This window comes from Periophthalmus magnuspinnatus, chromosome 24 (genome assembly GCF_009829125.3).
Source record: "Periophthalmus magnuspinnatus isolate fPerMag1 chromosome 24, fPerMag1.2.pri, whole genome shotgun sequence".
Classification (NCBI taxonomy): Eukaryota; Metazoa; Chordata; class Actinopteri; order Gobiiformes; family Gobiidae; genus Periophthalmus; species Periophthalmus magnuspinnatus.
The window spans coordinates 2,438,666-2,458,169 of NC_047149.1; the positions used below are offsets into that span (position 1 = coordinate 2,438,666).

The following is a 19,504-nucleotide window of genomic DNA, read 5'->3' on the forward strand; positions in this document are numbered from 1 at the left end:
TATTAATATTATTAATATTATTATTATTATTTTTATGCCTCCTGTTTGGTTTGAATAGTTTGGTGAGTGTTAAAGAACACGCTGTTTGTAGCAGGTGTGATGTCAAACTCTGAGTTACACCTAAAGTGTGAGCTTCCTCACAGACGCGGCCTCCGTAGTGACAGTGCGTGTTTTTTAGGCTGGTACGTGCTTGTTTTGTTTTGACTATGCCTCATTAGCATACTGGCCCCTGATTGGCTGAGGCGAAGTCCTGGGGCGCGTGTTACCTGATCCCTAACGCACGCGCTTCCCGTGCGTTCTGCGTCCCAAGTCTCGTGCCAAACTTCAGGATTCAGTTTCACCTGCGTCTGCGGCCCGTGTCCACCGTGTCTCTCCGTGTCTGTCTCTTCACTGCGTCTGTCCCACTGTCCTCGCTCTGAGACATGTTTCCTGGATCCAGCCGGTGCCGTGGACTCGTCTGACCGTGAAGGAGCCGGAGGGGAGCCGGAGGGGAGCCGGTATAGAGGAGCGAGGGAAAGGAGCTGATCCCGCGCGGACTGAGCCGGGATGGAGGCGGTCAGTCAGTGGACACCGCAACAGGTGTCTGCGTGGATGAGAGGTGAGCCGTGAGAGCCGTGAGAGCCGTGAGCGCGGTGAATAAGTCTTTACTAAATAGCCTTCAACAGTTCCATTTCTTCCGCATTACACGTTGTTGTTGAGTTTGTTTGGTAGACTCGGCTCTCAAGTCTCGTTCATGAGTCCCGCACAAACGGTGAGGTGTGACGGACAAATGGTGCTGGTGTCACTCCAGCCTCTGAGAGTGAGCTGAGCCTGTTCACACTCACAGGCCTCTTTAAAGCTATACTATACTCTTTGCACAAACTGTGTGGACCTTTTCTATCAGAGCCTTATGCACCTGGTCTGTCTCATTTTACTCATTAGAACCTTTTATTTATTATTCACACCAACAAATGCTCAGGTGTCACAGGGTGTCACAGGGTGTCACACAGTGACTCTTGTGAGCTTTAAGCCATGTTATGCTTTTCCCTCCTCAAAAACAGACCTGGAGTTTTGTTTTATGCATATCTGAGTAAGACTTTATTATTAGTCTGTCTACGTCTCCAAAACTCAAAATGCTCCTCTCCACATTGCGATGTCATGAAGTGGTAGTTTTCTAATTAACAGCTTTACCTTTACTTCAGTAGAGATTGGCAATTCCAGGGCTGAAATCATCCAAATGATTTGAGTGAAGGTGTATGGAGTTTAAAAACACAGTGGAGCACTTCCTGTATTACCACATGAGGTAATGCTCTCTTCCACCTTGTGTTTTCCTTTTGAGAGAAGGACTCAGCTGAACTGTTCAGTTTGTGTGTTAAACGTGAGAATGAAACCAATCACAACCATTATTAATTCAAAGTTCTCTTTTGGGTTTTTGGTGTAGAGATGTAGTCGACTGAAGACATTTTTTGTGCCGTCACTCCGGACCTCCAGTTCACTCACAAGTCACATGTTTAATAGTGCTTTCAAAAGTATTGAAAATATCAGAACAAAGTATTGAAGTATAAGAGCAAGTATAAGACCACAACCTACCTGGACCACTGAAGGATTACACAGATATAAGGCCACGTGGAAATAGAACACAAAGTACCAATGTTTAATGTGGAACATCACAGTATATTGTCTGAAGAAAATGTTTTTACTCTCATCACTCTCATCACAATAGTATTCAGTAAACTCAGTATTGAGTATCGATTCCTTAATATCAAAATCCAGTTTGACATTTTAATATCAAAATCCAGTTTGACATTTTAATATCACATCAACACTAGTGAAACCAAAAGCTTCACCCATAACCTAGTCTCCAATCATTTACTGAAACATGTTATCTTGGTGTCGGGAGTAGGACAAATTTTTGCTTGTTCCACCTTGTGACATCATCAGTTGGCAATAACAAAAGCCGTTCCTCATGTTTTTAAAGTCTCTAGATGAGATAATTTCAGCTCAAACTGTCACAAACCAACATTACCAACCAAAGTACTACTACAACTACTGCTACTACGTCTCTTGTGCAGACCTGAGTCACATGACCAGAACATTGTTTAAACAAGGCCCAGACTTTACAGTGCTAAAGGTAAAAGGAGCTGTTAACTTGAAAACTACCACTTCATGACATCACAAGGTGGAACACAGCATTTGACGCTTTAGAGATGTAGACAGACTGATGTTACTCAAACATGTGTGAATGAGACAAAACACCACTCCAGGTCTGTTTTTGAGGACATAACAGCATTACCACATGGCTTAACGTTAGAAGAGTCACTTTTGTTAATTACAGGATCTTTAAACAAGCATCAGTCAGAAAATCAAACAGGACAAAACTGGACCTTTCCTAGACAGTTTTAGAACGATCTGGAGCTTCATCACAGCGAGTGTAAGACCACAGACTGTATAAAGAAGTGTTCTGAGGGAGTGTGACGACACCCACAGCATTCTGCTCCAGTCAAATGAAGCTCATCGAGGTTAGCAGTTATATGGGCCAATGTGGAGCAGACTTCCATATTTGGAATTCTGACTGAGTATCATAGCAACCAAAGAGCCAATCCGGAGCCAGGCTGTTGAACACCTCTGGTTTGGCAGGGGACGGGTGCTTAGTAATGCTGTCAATCAAACCTGTTGCTAATGCTAGCGACCTTGGGGAAGAAGGCACCTGTTATTAATGTTTATATCTTGATTTTTTGACACAATAGCAAAAGAAAAAAAAAAAGGATCATGTCCAGCGAGTTAATACAAACATTTTAAGACAAGGCAAGACAAAGTGACAAGGCTCACTTTCTGTTGGTCAGATCAGTTCATGTTTAGCCCTAAGAGGAAACTGCTGTTGTGATTTTGGGCTTTACAAAAATGAATTGAATTGAGGCTCACTGAAGCAGTTACAGGGGAACAACCGTTTTCAATAGAAAGTGAACTGAAGCCGGAAGTGCCTCCATGAGCACTTCCTGTTTGGAACACGGCAGCTAGCAGGTTAGCTATGTTGATTTATATATACAGTCTATGTCAAAGACCATATGGTGATGAAAATATTTCACTATTGTGATATTGAAATCAAGTTTGAAATGTTATTATCATGACCACATGAGTACTCTAGCCTGTGCATTTTGCATACTCCTGTTGATCCTGTTGGACTCTTTCCCTAAGTCTCACATCTGTCACTGCTCAGTAGTAGTAGTAGTTGTAGTAGTAGTAGTAGTAGTAGTAGTTTTGCACCTGGTTTAAACCTGGTCTAAACCAGGTATAAACCAGGTCTAAACCAGGCCTGTAATTTGTCCCACAGACCCAGAGGCGTCAGAGCTTCTCTTCTCTCATAAAGACACAGCAGGAGGTCACACTCCCGCTCACAAACACAGAGCAAATATTTTTACAATACTCCCGAGAGCCGAGAGCCCAGACCCCGAAGGACAAGAAAACAAATGTAAGCCGCGCTGTAAGCATGTTTATAGGTGTTTACAGGGAGCTGTAGAGGAGTCACTCTCACTCTTTTTAAAAATGTGTCTCATTGTCAGTTTATGGACTCACTGAGCTGCAGAGGCTGCACTAGCACTGAGTCATGATTGTTCTGCAGGTGCTGGGGTTTAGGTAGTGACCATTCACATCTGAGAGAGGCATTCTAGGTTTAAACCAACTAGATTTCAGCATTGCTTTCTGATTGGATAATTGTCTTGAACCAAAACACCAAATTAGAACATAAAACTGTCCATCATGTCCAGTGTTTTTGTGATTAAGAATAAGATGAGCATTAGAACTGTTAAATGTTTACCTCGTATCTGGAGACACACACCAAAAAGCTGTAGTTAGGTCTTAGTTCACACCTGTATTAATTCTTGTTTAGTCCTGGTTTAGTCTTGGTTTAGTTCATGGTTTATTCCTGGTGTAGTCCTGGTTTAGTCCTGGTTTAGTCCTGGTTTAGTCCTGGTTTAGTCCTGGTTTAGTCCTGGTGTAGTCCTGGTGTAGTCCTGGTGTAGTCCTGGTGTAGTCCTGGTTTAATCCTGGTTTAGTCCTGGTTTATTCCTGGTGTAGTCCTGGTGTAGTCCTAGTTTAGTCCTAGTTTAGTCCTGGTTTAGTCCTGGTTTAGTCCTGGTTTATTCCTGGTTTATTCCTGGTGTAGTCCTGGTTTAGTCCTGGTTTAGTCCTGGTTTAGTCCTGGTTTAGTCCTGGTTTAGTCCTGGTTTAGTCTTGGTTTATTCCTGGTTTAGTCCTGGTTTAGTTTCTGGTTTAGTTCTGGTTTAGTCCTGATTTAGTCCTGGTTTAGTCCAGGTGTAGTCCTGGTTTATTCCTGGTTTTGTCCTGGTTTAGTCCTGGTTTAGTCCTGGTTTAGTTCTGGTTAAATCCTGGTTTAGTTCTTGTTTAGTCCTGGTTTAGTCCTGGTGTAGTCCTGGTTTATTCCTGGTTTAGTTCTGGTTTAGTTCTGGTTTAGTCCTGGTTTAGTTCATGGTTTATTCCTGGTGTAGTCCTGGTGTAGTCCTGGTGTAGTCCTGGTTTATTCCTGGTTTATTCCTGGTGTAGTCCTGGTTCAGTTCATGGTTTAGTTCATGGTTTATTCCTGGTGTAGTGCTGGTTTAATCCTGGTTTAGTCCTGGTTTAGTTCTGGTTTAGTCCTGATTTAGTCCTGGTTTAGTCCAGGTGTAGTCCTGGTTTAGTCCTGGTTTAGTCCTCATTTAGTTCATGGTTTTGTCCTGATTTAGTTCATAGTGTAGTCCTGGTTCAGTTCATGGTTTAGTTCATGGTTTATTCCTGGTGTAGTGCTGGTTTAATCCTGGTTTAGTCCTGGTTTAGTTCTGGTTTAGTCCTGATTTAGTCCTGGTTTAGTCCAGGTGTAGTCCTGGTTTAGTCCTGGTTTAGTCCTCATTTAGTTCATGGTTTTGTCCTGATTTAGTTCATAGTGTAGTCCTGGTGTATTCCTGGTTTAATACTGGTCTAGTTCTTGTTTAGTTCTGGTTTAGTCCTGGTTTAGTTCTGGTTTAGTCCTGGTTTAGTTCTGGTTTAGTTCTGGTTTAGTCCTGGTTTAGTCCTGGTTTAGTCCTGGTGTATTCCTGGTGTATTCCTGGTGTAATCCTGGTGTAATCCTGGTTTAATCCTGGTTTAATCCTGGTTTAGTCCTGGTTTAGTCCTGGCTTAGTCCTGGTGTCATCCTGGTTTAGTCCTGGTTTATTCCTGGTGTAGTCCTGGTTGTTATTTGACCCACTTGTTTGTGAACGATAGTTTATTTATGTAGTGGTGATAGAGTTGTGTTCATTGTGTGTGCGTTAGTGTGTGTGTATGTGTGTGTGAGGGTAAATAAAAGTGTATTTGCTCAGACAGTGTTGCATTTTCCTGGCTCCTGAAACCATCACTCTCTGTTTGCTCAAATGAGACTCTCACTGATAATAAAAAAGTCCCATTGACATGACAGAAATGACTCTTTCCTGAATATGTGTATAATGATGTGTCTCTGTATAGTATATAAAACACATAGACTAGTATACACACATGGACCACTATGAACCTACTGCACACTGAGGATTACACACATATAACACACATGAGAAAAGAAAACAAAGTACAACATTTAATGTGGAACATCACAGTTGTCTAAAGAAAGATGTTTTTTTATAATCATCATGGTATCAGAGTCAGTATTGAGTTTATTCCTTAGTCTTAAAAGCAAGTTTGAGATTTTACTATCAGGACAACAATAATCTGTAACCGCTGGGCCTATCCACATGAAACAAAAACTGGCACAAAGCTCAGCGTCTTCAGTTTAAACAAACAAAAGTCAAATGATTTTTTCACAATCTCTTCATAAAGTGGAGCCATGATTCAAGCCCAAAGACGCAAGAGTCGACAAAGGACTTTAAACAATAAGATTAATACGACGAGTTTGTGGAGCTGATCCCAAGCTAATAATGAGAAGATTCAACATTTGTGGAGAACAAGTTTGGAGATTTATATAACAGTAACTGTCTACAATATGAACGTCAACCTTTCACTGTTAAAGTCTGGTACCAGTAGTGTTGTAAATAAAGCCCACTAATGGCAAAGTTGGCAGTTCAAATCTCCTCTCTGCCCTTGTACCTCTGAGCAGGACACTTGTAACGCCATGGTGTGTTCAGAGGTTAGTAGTGTGGGTCCTCTTCTCTCTGTGAGTGAGTTTAAAGTGACTGGAGCTTTATGTAACAATATGAAATGATTTGCACATTTGTGTTTGTGGCTCCTTTACATGTGATTTATTTTAGCTAATTTTTGTGTCAGTTTGAAAATACCACATTTTGTGCATTTAAAAAAAATGTTTTTTCTTTCTCATTACATTTGCTTCAAATTGTAAATCAAACGTTTGTTTTATGTAGCACTTTTCCCAAATACTTTTTTTTATATTGTATGTGAGTAATATTTTGCAGTAACTGTACTTTTTCTTGAGTACAGTTTGTGGTACTCTACTCACCTGTGGTTGTGTTTCAGGTCTGGATGACGGTCTCCAGTCTTACGTGTCGCCCTTCCAGCTTCAGGAGGTATCGGGTGAGAGGCTGCTGAGGCTGACTCACACAGAGCTGCTCTCTCTGGGCATGAGCCGCGTCGGCCACCAGGAACTTCTGCTGGAGGCCCTGGATCTACTGTGTGCACTGGTCAGTACTAAAGACTGAACCCGGACTGAACCCGGACTGAACCCGGACTAAACCCGGACTAAACCCGGACTAAACCCGGACTAAACCCGGACTAAACCCGGACTAAACCCGGACTAAACCAGGACTAAACCAGGACTTAAACCAGGACTGACAAGGGACAAAACCAGGACTACATCAGGCTGAGACTGACTTAAACCAGAACTAAATCAGGACTGAAACAGGTCTAAAACAGAACTAAAAGCAGGACTAAAACTGAAACCAAACTTGGCCATTTCAAGCTGCAGTTAAAATTTGATGACAATGGGTTTCAGTTTGAGTTCTTAAAGTTTGAAAGTCAAAGGGAACATTTTTGTATTAAAAGTTTCTCCAGACCCGCTCTCTCTCTCTCTCTGTTTCTGTCTCTCTGCCTGTCTCTGTCTATATCTCTCGTGGAGCAGGAAACGGCTCCTTCCTTTAGGACTGAACCGTGACGTCTGTGACAACATCTGCTTCCTCTTCCTGAGGACCAAATGAGAGCAGTGCCCTGGAGCCCGCTTAGACCTAGCTAAGACCTGGTTTAGGCCTGGTTTAGACCTTGTGTGGTCCTGTTTCAGGGATGAGCGGCAGAGACAGAAAACCAAGAGGCTCCTCTGATACGGGCCTTGCAGAGTCTACAGTTCACACATCAACATGTTCAACCACATTTCAGCCATTCTTGTCTGGTCACCATAACTGGTTCAGTCCTGTTTCAGTCCTGGTTCAGTCCTGTTTCAGTCCTGGTTCAGTCCTGGTTCAGTCATGTTTCAGTCATGTTTCAGTCCTGGTTCAGTCATGTTTCAGTCCTGGTTCAGTCATGTTTCAGTCCTGGTACTGTCCTGGTTTAGTCCTTGTTCAGACCTAGTTCTGTCATAGTTTAGTCTTGGTTCAGTCCTGCTTCAGTCCTGCTTCAGTCCTGCTTTAGTCCTGGTTCAGTCCTGCTTCAGTCCTGCTTCAGTCCTGCTTTAGTCCTGGTTCAGTCCTGCTTTAGTCCTGGTTCAGTCCTGGTTCAGTCCTGGTTCAGTCCTGGTTCAGTCCTGGTTCAGTCCTGGTTCAGTCCTGGTTCAGTCCTGGTTCAGTCCAGTTTTAACCCTGGTTCCGTCCTGTTTCAGTCCTGTTTCAGTCCTGTTTCAGTCCTGCTTCAGTCCTGCTTCAGTCCTAGTCCTGGTTGTATATTTATGTATTATCTCAGGACCGTGGAGTGGAGCAGGGGCAGATGCAGGCTCTGGCGACTCAAATGATTCGGGCTCATCAGGACCTGAGCTCGGCCGTGTCGCGCCGCAGAAAGAACCCGTCCTACCAAAATAAAAGCTCCAACCTCCCGCCCAACGACTTCCTGTCCGCCGTGGTGGAGCTGATTGCTGCTGCCAAAGGACTGCTCGCCGCGTTGGACCGGTGAACTTGATATGAACTTGATAAAGCTTAAAGAGGGGCCATTATTCTAAATTAACTTTTTGTAGATTTTTGTAGATTTCTATCATGTTGTAATGAATCACAAACCCTCCTTACGGTTAGCAGTGCGACCCTGTACGAGGCTCCGCCCACACGCCTACATCACCCATAAATTCATAAATTCCATAAATATACAAAAGCATTGTAAAAAAACATACACTACAACTTAACAAACCTGATATGATGTGCAGTAGTTTCATTAGTGGGATGCAGCTGATTGTGTTATGATAGCGCTCTGAAGGGCGACAGAGCGCTATCACAGCACAGAGAGTAAAGAGAAAGTAAAAAATAAAAGTGAAAGTTATAAAACATGTTAGGCAAATTTATGTTGGGCAAATTTAGCATTTCCATAGAAGTAAAACACCCTGTTATTAAACATTATGGACCCTTTTTCTGTGGAGTTTGCATGTTCTCTCTGTGTCTGTGTTAGTTTGAATGTTCTCTCTATGTCAGTGTGGAGTTTGCATGTTCCCCCTGTGTCTGTGCAGGTTTTGTCCGATTTCTCTATTAAAAACTTAACTCGAGACACTAAAGGATGGGTCAAATCCCGAGTATGTGTGTGTGTTTAGTGCAGTACTAATGCAGTATTAAAAAGTAACGCAGAGGAATATTGCTCAGTGACAGTTGAAGAGCACATTCCTGGAGTGTGGTGATCAAAACAACCTCAGCTGATCGAGGCTCAAGTCTCAGCACGACAAGAATCCTCCTCACACATCTATAAAACTACTGTGTAAAAGGTGCCTCTGTCACTGTCTTAGAGTTGATACTCTGCAGTGACATCACATGGGGGGTGGTCTACATGTATCTCTATGGTGGAATGTTCAGCACTTACCATGGTGACACAATGCATGTATTAGCAAACACTGTCAGAAAGTGTCTGCAAAAAATACAACAGACACAGAGAGAACATGCAAACTCCACACAGACACAGGGAGAACATGCAAACTCCACATAGGCAGAGAGAGAACATGCAAACTCCACACAGGCACAGAAAAAACATGCAAACTAACACAGACACAGGAAGAACATGTAAACTCCACACAGACAGAGGATGAAAATGCAAAATCCACACAGACACAGGGAGAACATGCAAACTCCACACAGGCACAGAAAAAACATGCAAACTAACACAGACACAGGACGAACATGTAAACTCCACACAGACCGAGAAAGAAAAGGCAAACTCCATACAGACACAGGGAGAACATGCAAACTCCACACAGACACAAGGAGAACATGCAAACTCCACACAGACACAGAAAGAAAATGCAAACTCCACACAGACACAGGGAGAACATGCAAACTCCACACAGACACAGGAAGAAAATGCAAACTCCACACAGACACAGGAAGAACATGCAAACTCCACACAGACACAGGAAGAAAATGCAAACTCCACTCAGACACAGGAAGAACATGCAAACTCCACACAGACACAGGAAGAAAATGCAAACTCCACACAGACACAGGAAGAAAATGCAAACTCCACTCAGACACAGAGAACATGCAAACTCCACACAGACACAAGGAGAACATGCAAACTCCACACAGACTCAGGAAGAAAATGCAAACTCCACACAGACACAGGAAGAACATGCAAGCTCCACACAGACACAAGGAGAACATGCAAACTCCACACAGACATAAGGAGAACATGCAAACTCCACACAGACACAAGGAGAACATGCAAACTCCACACAGACACAGGAAGAACATGCAAACTCCACACAGACACAGAAAAAACATGCAAACTAACACAGACACAGGAAGAACATGCAAACTAACACAGACCCAGAAAGAAAAGGCAAACTCCACACAGACACAGGGAGAACATGCAAACTCCACACAGACATAAGGAGAACATGCAAACTCCACACAGACACAAGGAGAACATGCAAAATCCACACGGACACAGGGAGAACATGCAAAATCCACACAGACTCAGGAAGAAAATGCAAACTCCACACAGACACAGGAAGAAAATGCAAACTCCACACAGACACAGGAAGAAAATGCAAACTCCACACAGACACAGGAAGAAAATGCAAACTCCACACAGACACAGAGAGAATATGCAAACTCCACACAGAAAGGCCTGTTAGCCTCTTGCTGTGAGGTGACAGAGTGGTGGATCTAATAATCTCTTTTGTTTAGGGCTCCAGTGAACAGCTGCATGGATCTGAGCAGCACAAAGAGTCGCATCATTCAGCTATGCCTGGAGCTCACCTCCACCGTGCAGAAGGTACACAACACAGAGGAAGTCCTCAAAATGGCGTCCATAACTGGAAATAATCCATGAATTTAAATCAATACTTGCGCTAAAGCCAATTAGATCTGATTTTTTTTCAGCGGATTTAAATCAGAATGTGCTTGTTGATGTAACTGGTTTAGGGGTTAGGAGGTTGGAGGTTTGAATCCACCTCAGTGCATAATGTTGTCCTTTGAGTATTAGTGATGGTGCTGGGAGGGGCTGATAACACAGATGGGCAGCCTTATTTCTGTTATTCTGTCCCATGGTAACAGTGGCTACAGTAACACATTGTTATTGGCTGTGTGGAGTGATTGGATAATGAAATGTCTGAAGTCTGAAACATAAAAGTCACATGCATTCTTACTGTAACTCCTGTTGTTCCCTTTGAACTGTTTTGATGTGGTTCCAGGACTGCACAGTTTTTGAGATGGAGGAAAAGATTCTGGAAGTGGTGAGTCCTCAGTTTAAACTGTGACTTCCTGTTTGTGTGTGTCCACTTCCTGTCCACGTCCTGTCTTTGTGGCAAAATGGAGCAAGCAAATTACTGTCAGATGCTGATGTGTGGGTTTATTGTTAATATTTCTGTAATCATTGGACCTATCCACATGAAACAAAAACTGACACAAAGTTCAGTGTCTTCTCTGTCAGTGTAAATAAACAGAAGTAAACAGATTTTTTCACAACATCTTCAGAAAGTGATACCATTATTCAACCCCAAAGACATGATTGTTGGCATCTGAAATGACTTTAAACCATTAGGTTAATGAGAAGTTTGATAGGAGCTAAATCCAAACTAATAATGAGAAGATTCAACATTTGTGGAGCAGACGTTTGGAGATTTCTTTCAAAACATAGTAATCATGAACTAATCTCGTCTCTGTGAACGCCTGGATGGTCGGTGTGTCCACTTCCTGTTTTCCACAAAGCATCAGCTGATTGGTTACTTCCTGTTTCCCTTTTTAAGAGAAAAAAAACATAACCTCTGGTCCATATATTCACTGTTCCTCCCCTGTACCACTGTCCCCCCTCTGCACCACTGTCCCCCCTCTGCACCACTGTCCCCCTTCTGTACCACTGTTCCTCCTCTTTGTCACTGTTCCTCCTCTGTATTATATATCCATTTGTTACTGTTATTATTTTTATTTTCTTGTTTCAGTCCAAGTCTCTGAATGGGATATGTGAGCAGGCAACCCAGCTGACCCCTGACCCCTGCACTCTGGAGGAAGTCACCATCACCGGCATCAAGCCTGGACAAGGACTGGTGAGGAATTATTCGAGTTATTACCTGAATAAACGGTCTTAGCTTCCTATTATATGTGATGTATGATATTTTGAGGACTATTTGGAGGACTCTTCTCCATTCAATAGATAGAATATTTACGAAAGATAAGGCGATATATCGGGCCGATATTAGCCGTTTTAGTGTTTCAGCTATCGGCCTTAATTCTTCAGCAGAGAACTGAGTCCAAACAGCTACCTAAATATGCACATAGAATATTATAGAATTTGAACACATTCGTGCACAGGTACTGCAAAAACGTGACTACACAGTTCTCTTATCCCGCTTGTAAGAAAACAGGTTTGAGTTTGTTCTAAATTCAAATTAAATAATTTGGGGGAAATTATGAAAATTGGCCCTTCATATTGACTCAAAAATATGGGCAAAGCTGATTGGCTGTCGGCTGCTGGCCATAGAAAACTCATATAGTCACAATTGCTATGGCAACCGTCCTAAATTTTCATTGTTCTGAAACCCATATGTTATTGAAAACATTTGCATGAGCATTAGCTTTTTTATGATTTGCTGTTTGTTTCAGGGCATTTACATCAAATCAACATATGACGGTCTGCACGTGATCACAGGCACCACAGAGAACGTGAGTCTGAGCTCTTGTGTAAGCCACAGAACTGTAAACATGAGCCTTATGACGGGTTTATGACGGGTTTATGACAGGTTTGTGACAGGCTTATAACGGGTTTATGGCGGGTTTAGAATGGGTTTATAACAGGTTTATAACGGGTTTATAACAGGTTTATAACGGGTTTATAATGGGTTTATAACAGGGTTATGACAGGTTTATAAGAGGTTTATAACAGGTTTTTCTAACAGGTTCATGACAGGTTTATGAGAGGTTTAGTGCTTGTGCTAAAGACTCACCATAGGTCTACATCAGTTAAGTGTCAGTTTGTGAAGAAAAGAACAAAAGTAAAAGAAATGGCATTGAGTTCTACAGCAGAATACCTCTACTAATGTCATCACTACAGAACACTCCATCCACTCGACTTTCCTGGTTAAATAAAGGTCAATAAACAATACAAATAAAAAGTAGTGGAATGGGGGACAGTAGTGTACTGTACATTTGAAACACTTTAAATATCTCTTACACCTCTCTCTCTGCTCTTCAGTCTCCGGCTGATCGCACTCACAGGATTCACGCGGGGGACGAGTTGGTGCGAGTAGACGGTCAAACTGTGGTAAGTGGTTAGCCCTGTTGCCTCAGTGAGACGGCCCCTGGTTCAACCTCTCTGTTGGCCTCTCTGTGTTTGGATGTTCCACCTGTGTGTCTCTCCTCTCTGATTGGCCACTCCCTCTGATTGGTCACATACCCATATATTTATGGGTTTGCACTTTATGGGATGCTCCAAATGCAATTTCGTTGTTCTTCTGTGACAGTGACTATAAATAAATAAATACCTAAATATCCCTCTCTCGCTCTCCTCTGATTGGTCAGGTGTCTCTCCTCCTCCTCTCTGATTGCGCACACACCCCTCCCTCTCTTGTCTGATTGGTCAGGTGTCTCTTTCCTCTCCTCTGATTGGTCACTTTCCTGTTTCCTTTCCTCTGATTGGTTAGGTGGGCTGGCAGCTGAAGCGGTTGGTGGAGCGGTTGCGTTCGGACTCAGACTCGGTGGTTCTGACCCTGAAGAAGAGAGCGACAGGAAACGTGAGCATGGCGCCACTCAGGAACATGCGCTGGAGACCCCCGCTGGTCAAGGTCAGTACTGCAACCCCACACTGCCAGCTCAGCCTTCTGCAAACTCCAAACTTGTGTTCCACAAATGTTGAACTTCCTCATTATTAGTTTGGGATTGGCTCCACAAACTCATCATATTAATCCTGTGTCTTAATGTCCTCTGACAACGCTCACGTCTTTGGGCTTGAATCATGACTCCACTTTATGAAGAGATTGTGAAAAAAACATTTGAGTTTTGTTTATTCATCCTGAAGAACTGAAATTTGTTGTTAATTTTTTTTTATGTAGGTAGGCCCATATCTGAACAGAGATATGACCCATAAACCAGGTCGTTTTTGTCTCAGTTTAATGACGTCACATACACCTAAACTGGAGACTGTTTGTTTGTGTGAATGTTTTTGTAGAGTTAAACAAAGTGACGCAGATCAGGAAGTGTGTGTGCGCGGATAAATCAGAGTCCACTGAGTCCTGCTGAATCCGTTCTGTCAGGGGTCACTTCCTCCATGATGGGACTGAAAACAGGACTATACCAATTGAACCACTACAGAAACAGGGCTAAACCAGAACTGAACCAGGAATAAACCAGGACTAAATCAGAAGTAAACCAGGTCTAAGCCAGGACTAAACCAGGACTGAACCAAGACTTAAAGGACTAAAGCTGGACTCTCTTGTGCACTCTTGTGGTCTGCAGTAGTTTTACAGTTCACTTCTTGTCATTTTCACCTTGTTGCAGACTCACCAGCCCAGTGCATCCAGACCTGGACCAGAGCCAGGACCAGAACCGGGACCAGAGTCAGGCGGAGCAGCCATCTTGGATCTGTACATCCCCCCTCCTCCTTCTGCCCCCTACAGCCCACTGTGCGTAACAGCAGATTTTTTTCTGATAAAATTCCCCTGTTACAGTCTAAAGAAGGAAAAACTACCAAACAACCTTTAGCAGCTTCTGGCACTACTTTCCATGGAGATGATGTTGCTTTGCCTGAAATGTTACAGTAATGGCAGTAAACTTTATTTAGATTACACACGTGTTACATGCTTTTTTACGTCTCAAAAATACATTGAAAAATATGCATTCTACTGTGAGCAGACTCGCATCTCCACTGATCTGACCTGTATATTAAGGTTAAGACACACTTTGTGTCCTTTTCATTTGACCCATCCTCATTGCCGTTGGGGCAACCTGTCAGGAGCAGGAGCAAAACCAGACCACTGTATTTATGAGACACAGTGAAGAGAGCTGATTGGCTGTCAGGGCGATCAAACTGCTTCTCTTCTGTGTGTAAAGGTGTGCACTGAAGCATGTGAACACTGAAGATGTGAGAAATGTGAGAGACAGGAACACGTTAGATTATACAATCATTTAATACATTAAATATAGACACTTTGATTTTGCTTTTTCCTTCTTATTTGATTAGGTAAAGGGGACAGCACATATTAATGAGCATTTGAAAATGTAAATATGTAAAGATTAAAGCCAATGTGGATAATTTTCATCTTCAGTTCCTCAAACAGTTTACAGGACAGAGAAAAGGACACAACAATCACACAAAAGCAAATGTTACACACCAGCACACTCACTAAACACACACAACACACTCACTATACAGACACAACATACACACTATACACACACAACACACACTGACTGTACACACAACATACACACTATACACACAACACACACACAACACTCACTATACTCACAACACGCTCACTATACAAACAACACACACACAACACTCACTATACACACAACACGCTCACTATACACACAACACTCACTATACACACAACACGCTCACTATACACTCAACACATTCACTATACACAGACAACACACTCACTGTACACACAACACACTCACTGTACACACAACACACACTCACTGTATACACAACGTACACACTATACACAACACACTCACTATACACACAACACACACACAACACTCACTATACACACAACACGCACACTATACAAACAACACACACCCTCCATCCATCCATTTTCTTCCGCTTATCCGGGGCCGGGTCGCGGGGGCAGCAGTCTAAGCAGGGACTCCCAGACTTCCCTCACCCCGGACACGTCCTCCAGCTCCTCCGGTGGGACCCCAAGGCGTTCCCAGGCCAGCCGAGAGACATAGTCCCTCCAGCGTGTCCTGGGTCTTCCCCGGGGCCTCCTCCCGGTGGGACATGCCCAGAACACCTCCCTAGGGAGGCGTCCAGGAGGCATCCTGAGCAGATGCCCGAGCCACCTCAGCTGGTTCCTCTCAACGTGTAGGAGCAGCGGCTCTACTCCGAGCTCCTCCCGTGTGACCGAGCTCCTCACCCTATCCCTAAGGGTGCGCCCGGCCACTCTGCGGAGGAAGCCCATTTCAGCCGCTTGTATCCGCGATCTTGTCCTTTCGGTCATTACCCAAAGCTCATGACCATAGGTGAGGGTAGGAACGTAGATTGACCGGTAAATCGAGAGCTTCGCCAACACGGGGTCTTGTTCACGAGTGAGGGAAGGATGGAGCGTGAGAAGGAGCTGAGCAACACACACACAACACTCACTATACACACAACACGCTCACTATACACTCAACACATTCACTATAAACACGCAACACACTCACTGTACACACAACACACTCACTGTACACACAACACACTCACTATATACACACAACACACACACAACACTCACTATACACACAACACGCTCACTATACACTTAACACACTCACTATACACACAACACACTCACTGTACACACAACACACTCACAATACACACATACAACAAACGTTCTGTACATACAATTATAAAACTGCTCTTTGTGTTCTCAGTGAAGGAGGCTCATCTCCGCTCAAATCTCTAGACGCTGACCCCTCCGCGACCTCAGACGACCTCCAACCTCTAAACGCAGTGAGGCTGCGGCAGCACCCCTCCGCACGATGTGAGTCTCACTTCAGACTTCTGCACAGAACTGTCCAAACGTCTGATCCACAGATGTGACCTTCATGTTTGTTTGGGGCTGGCTCCTCACACTCGTCACATTAAAGGGGTTGGCTCCTCACACTCGTCACATTAAAGGGGCTCTGTATTTGGGACGATGTCAGGTCACATAATTAAATTATGAGCCAAGGCAATACATAAAACTGAATTATATGATTAATTGGGACGAGCAGTCAATGAAGTACTTGAGTATTCTCTTGACAAAAGATTTGGGAAACTTGAAAGCTTCAAACCACGTGATATCTAATATAAAAACAGATCTATTGAGGGAGAATTTAGTCCCGTTTCTAAGTTTGGCATTAAGAGTGGAGGTGATAAAGGTGAATATTCTGCCGCTACTGCCGTTACTATACATATTTCAAAATCTTCCACCTGAGATAACAGGTAAAGGAAAAAAATGATATCTAGATACATATGGCACAGTGGGAGCCCGCATGTTAAATAGAGAACTTTACAATTGCAAAAAAGTAAAGGTGGTCCAGCACTGCCTGAAGAGCTATTATCAAGCTGCTCAGCTGAAGGTCTTGTTCAGATTGTGCAATCCTGGGTACACTGGACATAGATGAAGTATTGAATATTAAAATTCCCTTAAGTTTTTAAATTCTGTATCTAGGAAAGATTGAAATACTGAATTTAAGAAGAAATGAAGATTATAAAATGATGAGAATTATGCTATTGGTTAGTAAAAAGACAATCACAATAAGATGGAACAGATCTGGTGGCTCGGGTGGAAGAATGGGCAGATGTGATAATTAATATCTATAACATGGAGAAAGTGACTGTGTGAGGCTTAAGTGGACACATTTAATAAGATTTGGAAAGACTGGTTGCAATACATTAGACAAAGTAGATCAGACTTTGTCTAGGGATGATTGAGGATGCCCGTGCAGTCTTACATTTTCTATTTATTTATTTATTTATTTAACTTTTCCTTACCTCGTATAAGTGTGCCCCAAAATCTTTTACACCCTGGTTCGATGCCAAAATGTTTTTTGTTATTGTCCTTTTGTTTGGATTTCTTTTTAAAAAAGTATGTTATAATACCTTGTATAAATACAACTGCTGTATTGAAGATGGATATTAACCATAAACCAGGTCAAAGGTCAACACATCTGTATCTGACAGTTACAGAGACTCCACCTGAGAATTCTGAGCTGTCTCAGGTTAAACTCGAGGGATTCTGATGTGCTCATGTCAAAAACGTGTTTCTGTTCAGGTAAAACACGTCCAGTGTCTATGCCCGTGGAGCTGTCCTCCAGGATCCACCCTCGCAAAGGTCAGGACTAAACCTTTACTAAACTAGGACTAAACTAGGACTGAATCAGGACTAAACCTTTACTAAATTAGGACTAGACAGGACTAAACTAAAACAATCAATCAATCAATCAATCAATCACACTTTATTTCTATAGCACCTTCTAACAACCCAGGCTGCCCAAAGTGCTGTACAACGTTAAAAAACCCGATTAAAAACAATAAACTTCATACAAATCAACAAAGCATATTACATCATTAAAATAAAGAGTCACAGGGCCACTAAGTGCTGAAAGCCATTCTAAATAAATAAGTTTTCAAAACAAGACTAAACCAGAACTAAAGCAGGACTAAACCCGGACTAAACCAGGATTAAACCAAGACTGAGCCAGGACTAAACTAAGATTGAACCAGGACTGAACCAGGACTGAACCAGGACTAAACCAGGCCTTCAAATGTTGTTGTGTTGCAGGTCTGCAGCGATGTGTTAGTAATGAACGCGTGTCGGCCATTTTGGAGGAGGGCTTCTTCCCAGTGCAGTACCGCTCTCAGCCACCAGGGCGGGGTGTGGACCACATCCGAGGGAGTCACTGTTTCATCGGCCCTGAGCTCCACCACAGCGCCACCATCCATTACCCCCACCCTGAGACTGGAGCAGAGACTAGACCAGGATCCAGACCGGGGTCCAAACCGGAGACTAAACCAGAGACCAGACCTGGCTCCAGGAGCAAAACCAGCTCTGTGATCGGGGGATGGCTGTCTCGTCTTAGACTCCTGAGTCACTGAAACAAAATCTGGACTACGCCATGATTAAACCAGGATTAATCGAGAACTAAACCAGTTTTAGACCAGTTAAAGGCTCACCATTTAAGTTTGACAGCATCTAAAAGACTGAACGAGGACTAAACCAAAACTTTACCAGGACAAAATCAGGAGTCCACAGCTTCCTCTTTTGTGGGATGCGACTAATGAACAGCTGAATGGTGCCAGTGAAAATACTCAGGAATTATGAGTGTGCAGAACTCAAAACATCAGCTTTAAATGAACTCATGTCAGTTTCCTTTGAACAGGACGAGAGGATGTGGGTGCATTTCTCTTCTAGTTTCAAAGATGCTTTAAACAGTTGAAAGGTCTCGTTCTCTACTGTTCAAACTATGGCCTGTCTCTACAACTCATCTGGAGTTTTGCTTTTCACTTTTTTTTTTTTTTTTACCCGGACCCCAAAACATCTGCTCACGTTTGAGGCAATTTACAGTGAGTCCTATTGGTCCTTTTACGCTACTTTACAACCTACACAAAAACCGACAAATGTTACTAATCTTTGACACACAAATGAGGCTAATAAAGTTTGAAACATTTCAGCACATTCACTTTTTCTTGCAGTTAGCAAAAACTTTGGTGCAACTTACAGAAATATTTGAGCTCATCTTGTGTAACGGTCCATACTCTACAGCACTGACCAAATGATAGACCATCCAAACAAGTCATCCACAAATCAGCCTCGTTTGTTTGGGATTGGCTCCACACTCCTTAAATCTTTGGGTTTGAATAATAGCACCACCTTGAGGCTGTTGTGAAATTAATCATTTCACTTTAGCAAATAATCACTTTGCTTTTCAAATGTTAACTGTTAAAAGTCCTTCTATAGATTGGTGTTGGACAAAGGACAAAATCTGGCAACTTCAGACACAAAAATGACCCAAACTAAATCACATCTGGAGAAATACAAATGTCTTTTCATGTTGGCAACTAAGCTTTTGTCACTAGACTTATAGAAGGAAGAGGAACCACAGCTTTTACTCAAGTACTGTTAATAAAAAATATTGCTCAAATAAGAGTAAAAAGTACACCACTAGAAGAGCATTATTTCTTTAAAAGTTCCACTGCATTTCTCTGCACTTGTTTATCTCATTTACAATTCTGT

The 19,504-nt window shown here is 42.7% G+C and overlaps 1 protein-coding gene across 1 annotated transcript; it reads left to right on the forward strand.

Annotated features, from left to right (window-relative positions):
• Positions 1 to 283: 283 nt before the first annotated feature.
• On the forward strand, positions 284 to 19,446 carry cnksr3 (cnksr family member 3). The gene is made up of 13 exons (XM_033990798.2): positions 284 to 598; positions 6,472 to 6,635; positions 7,843 to 8,045; positions 10,257 to 10,344; positions 10,763 to 10,804; positions 11,510 to 11,614; positions 12,171 to 12,230; positions 12,760 to 12,828; positions 13,208 to 13,348; positions 14,061 to 14,185; positions 16,158 to 16,267; positions 17,543 to 17,602; positions 18,053 to 19,446. The coding sequence occupies exons 1-13, from the start codon at positions 547 to 549 to the stop codon at positions 18,364 to 18,366; spliced, it is 1,533 nt and encodes a 510-aa protein (XP_033846689.1). The 5' UTR covers positions 284 to 546; the 3' UTR covers positions 18,367 to 19,446.
• Positions 19,447 to 19,504: the final 58 nt, after the last annotated feature.

Bases quoted from the DNA above. Each gene is read 5' to 3' on its own strand.
- cnksr3 (XM_033990798.2), top strand. From the start codon at position 547: ATGGAGGCGGTCAGTCAGTGGACACCGCAACAGGTGTCTGCGTGGATG. The intron at 8,046-10,256 runs GTGAACTTGATA...TCTTTTGTTTAG, and splicing joins CTGCTCGCCGCGTTGGACCG to GGCTCCAGTGAACAGCTGCA. The intron at 10,345-10,762 runs GTACACAACACA...ATGTGGTTCCAG, and splicing joins TCACCTCCACCGTGCAGAAG to GACTGCACAGTTTTTGAGAT.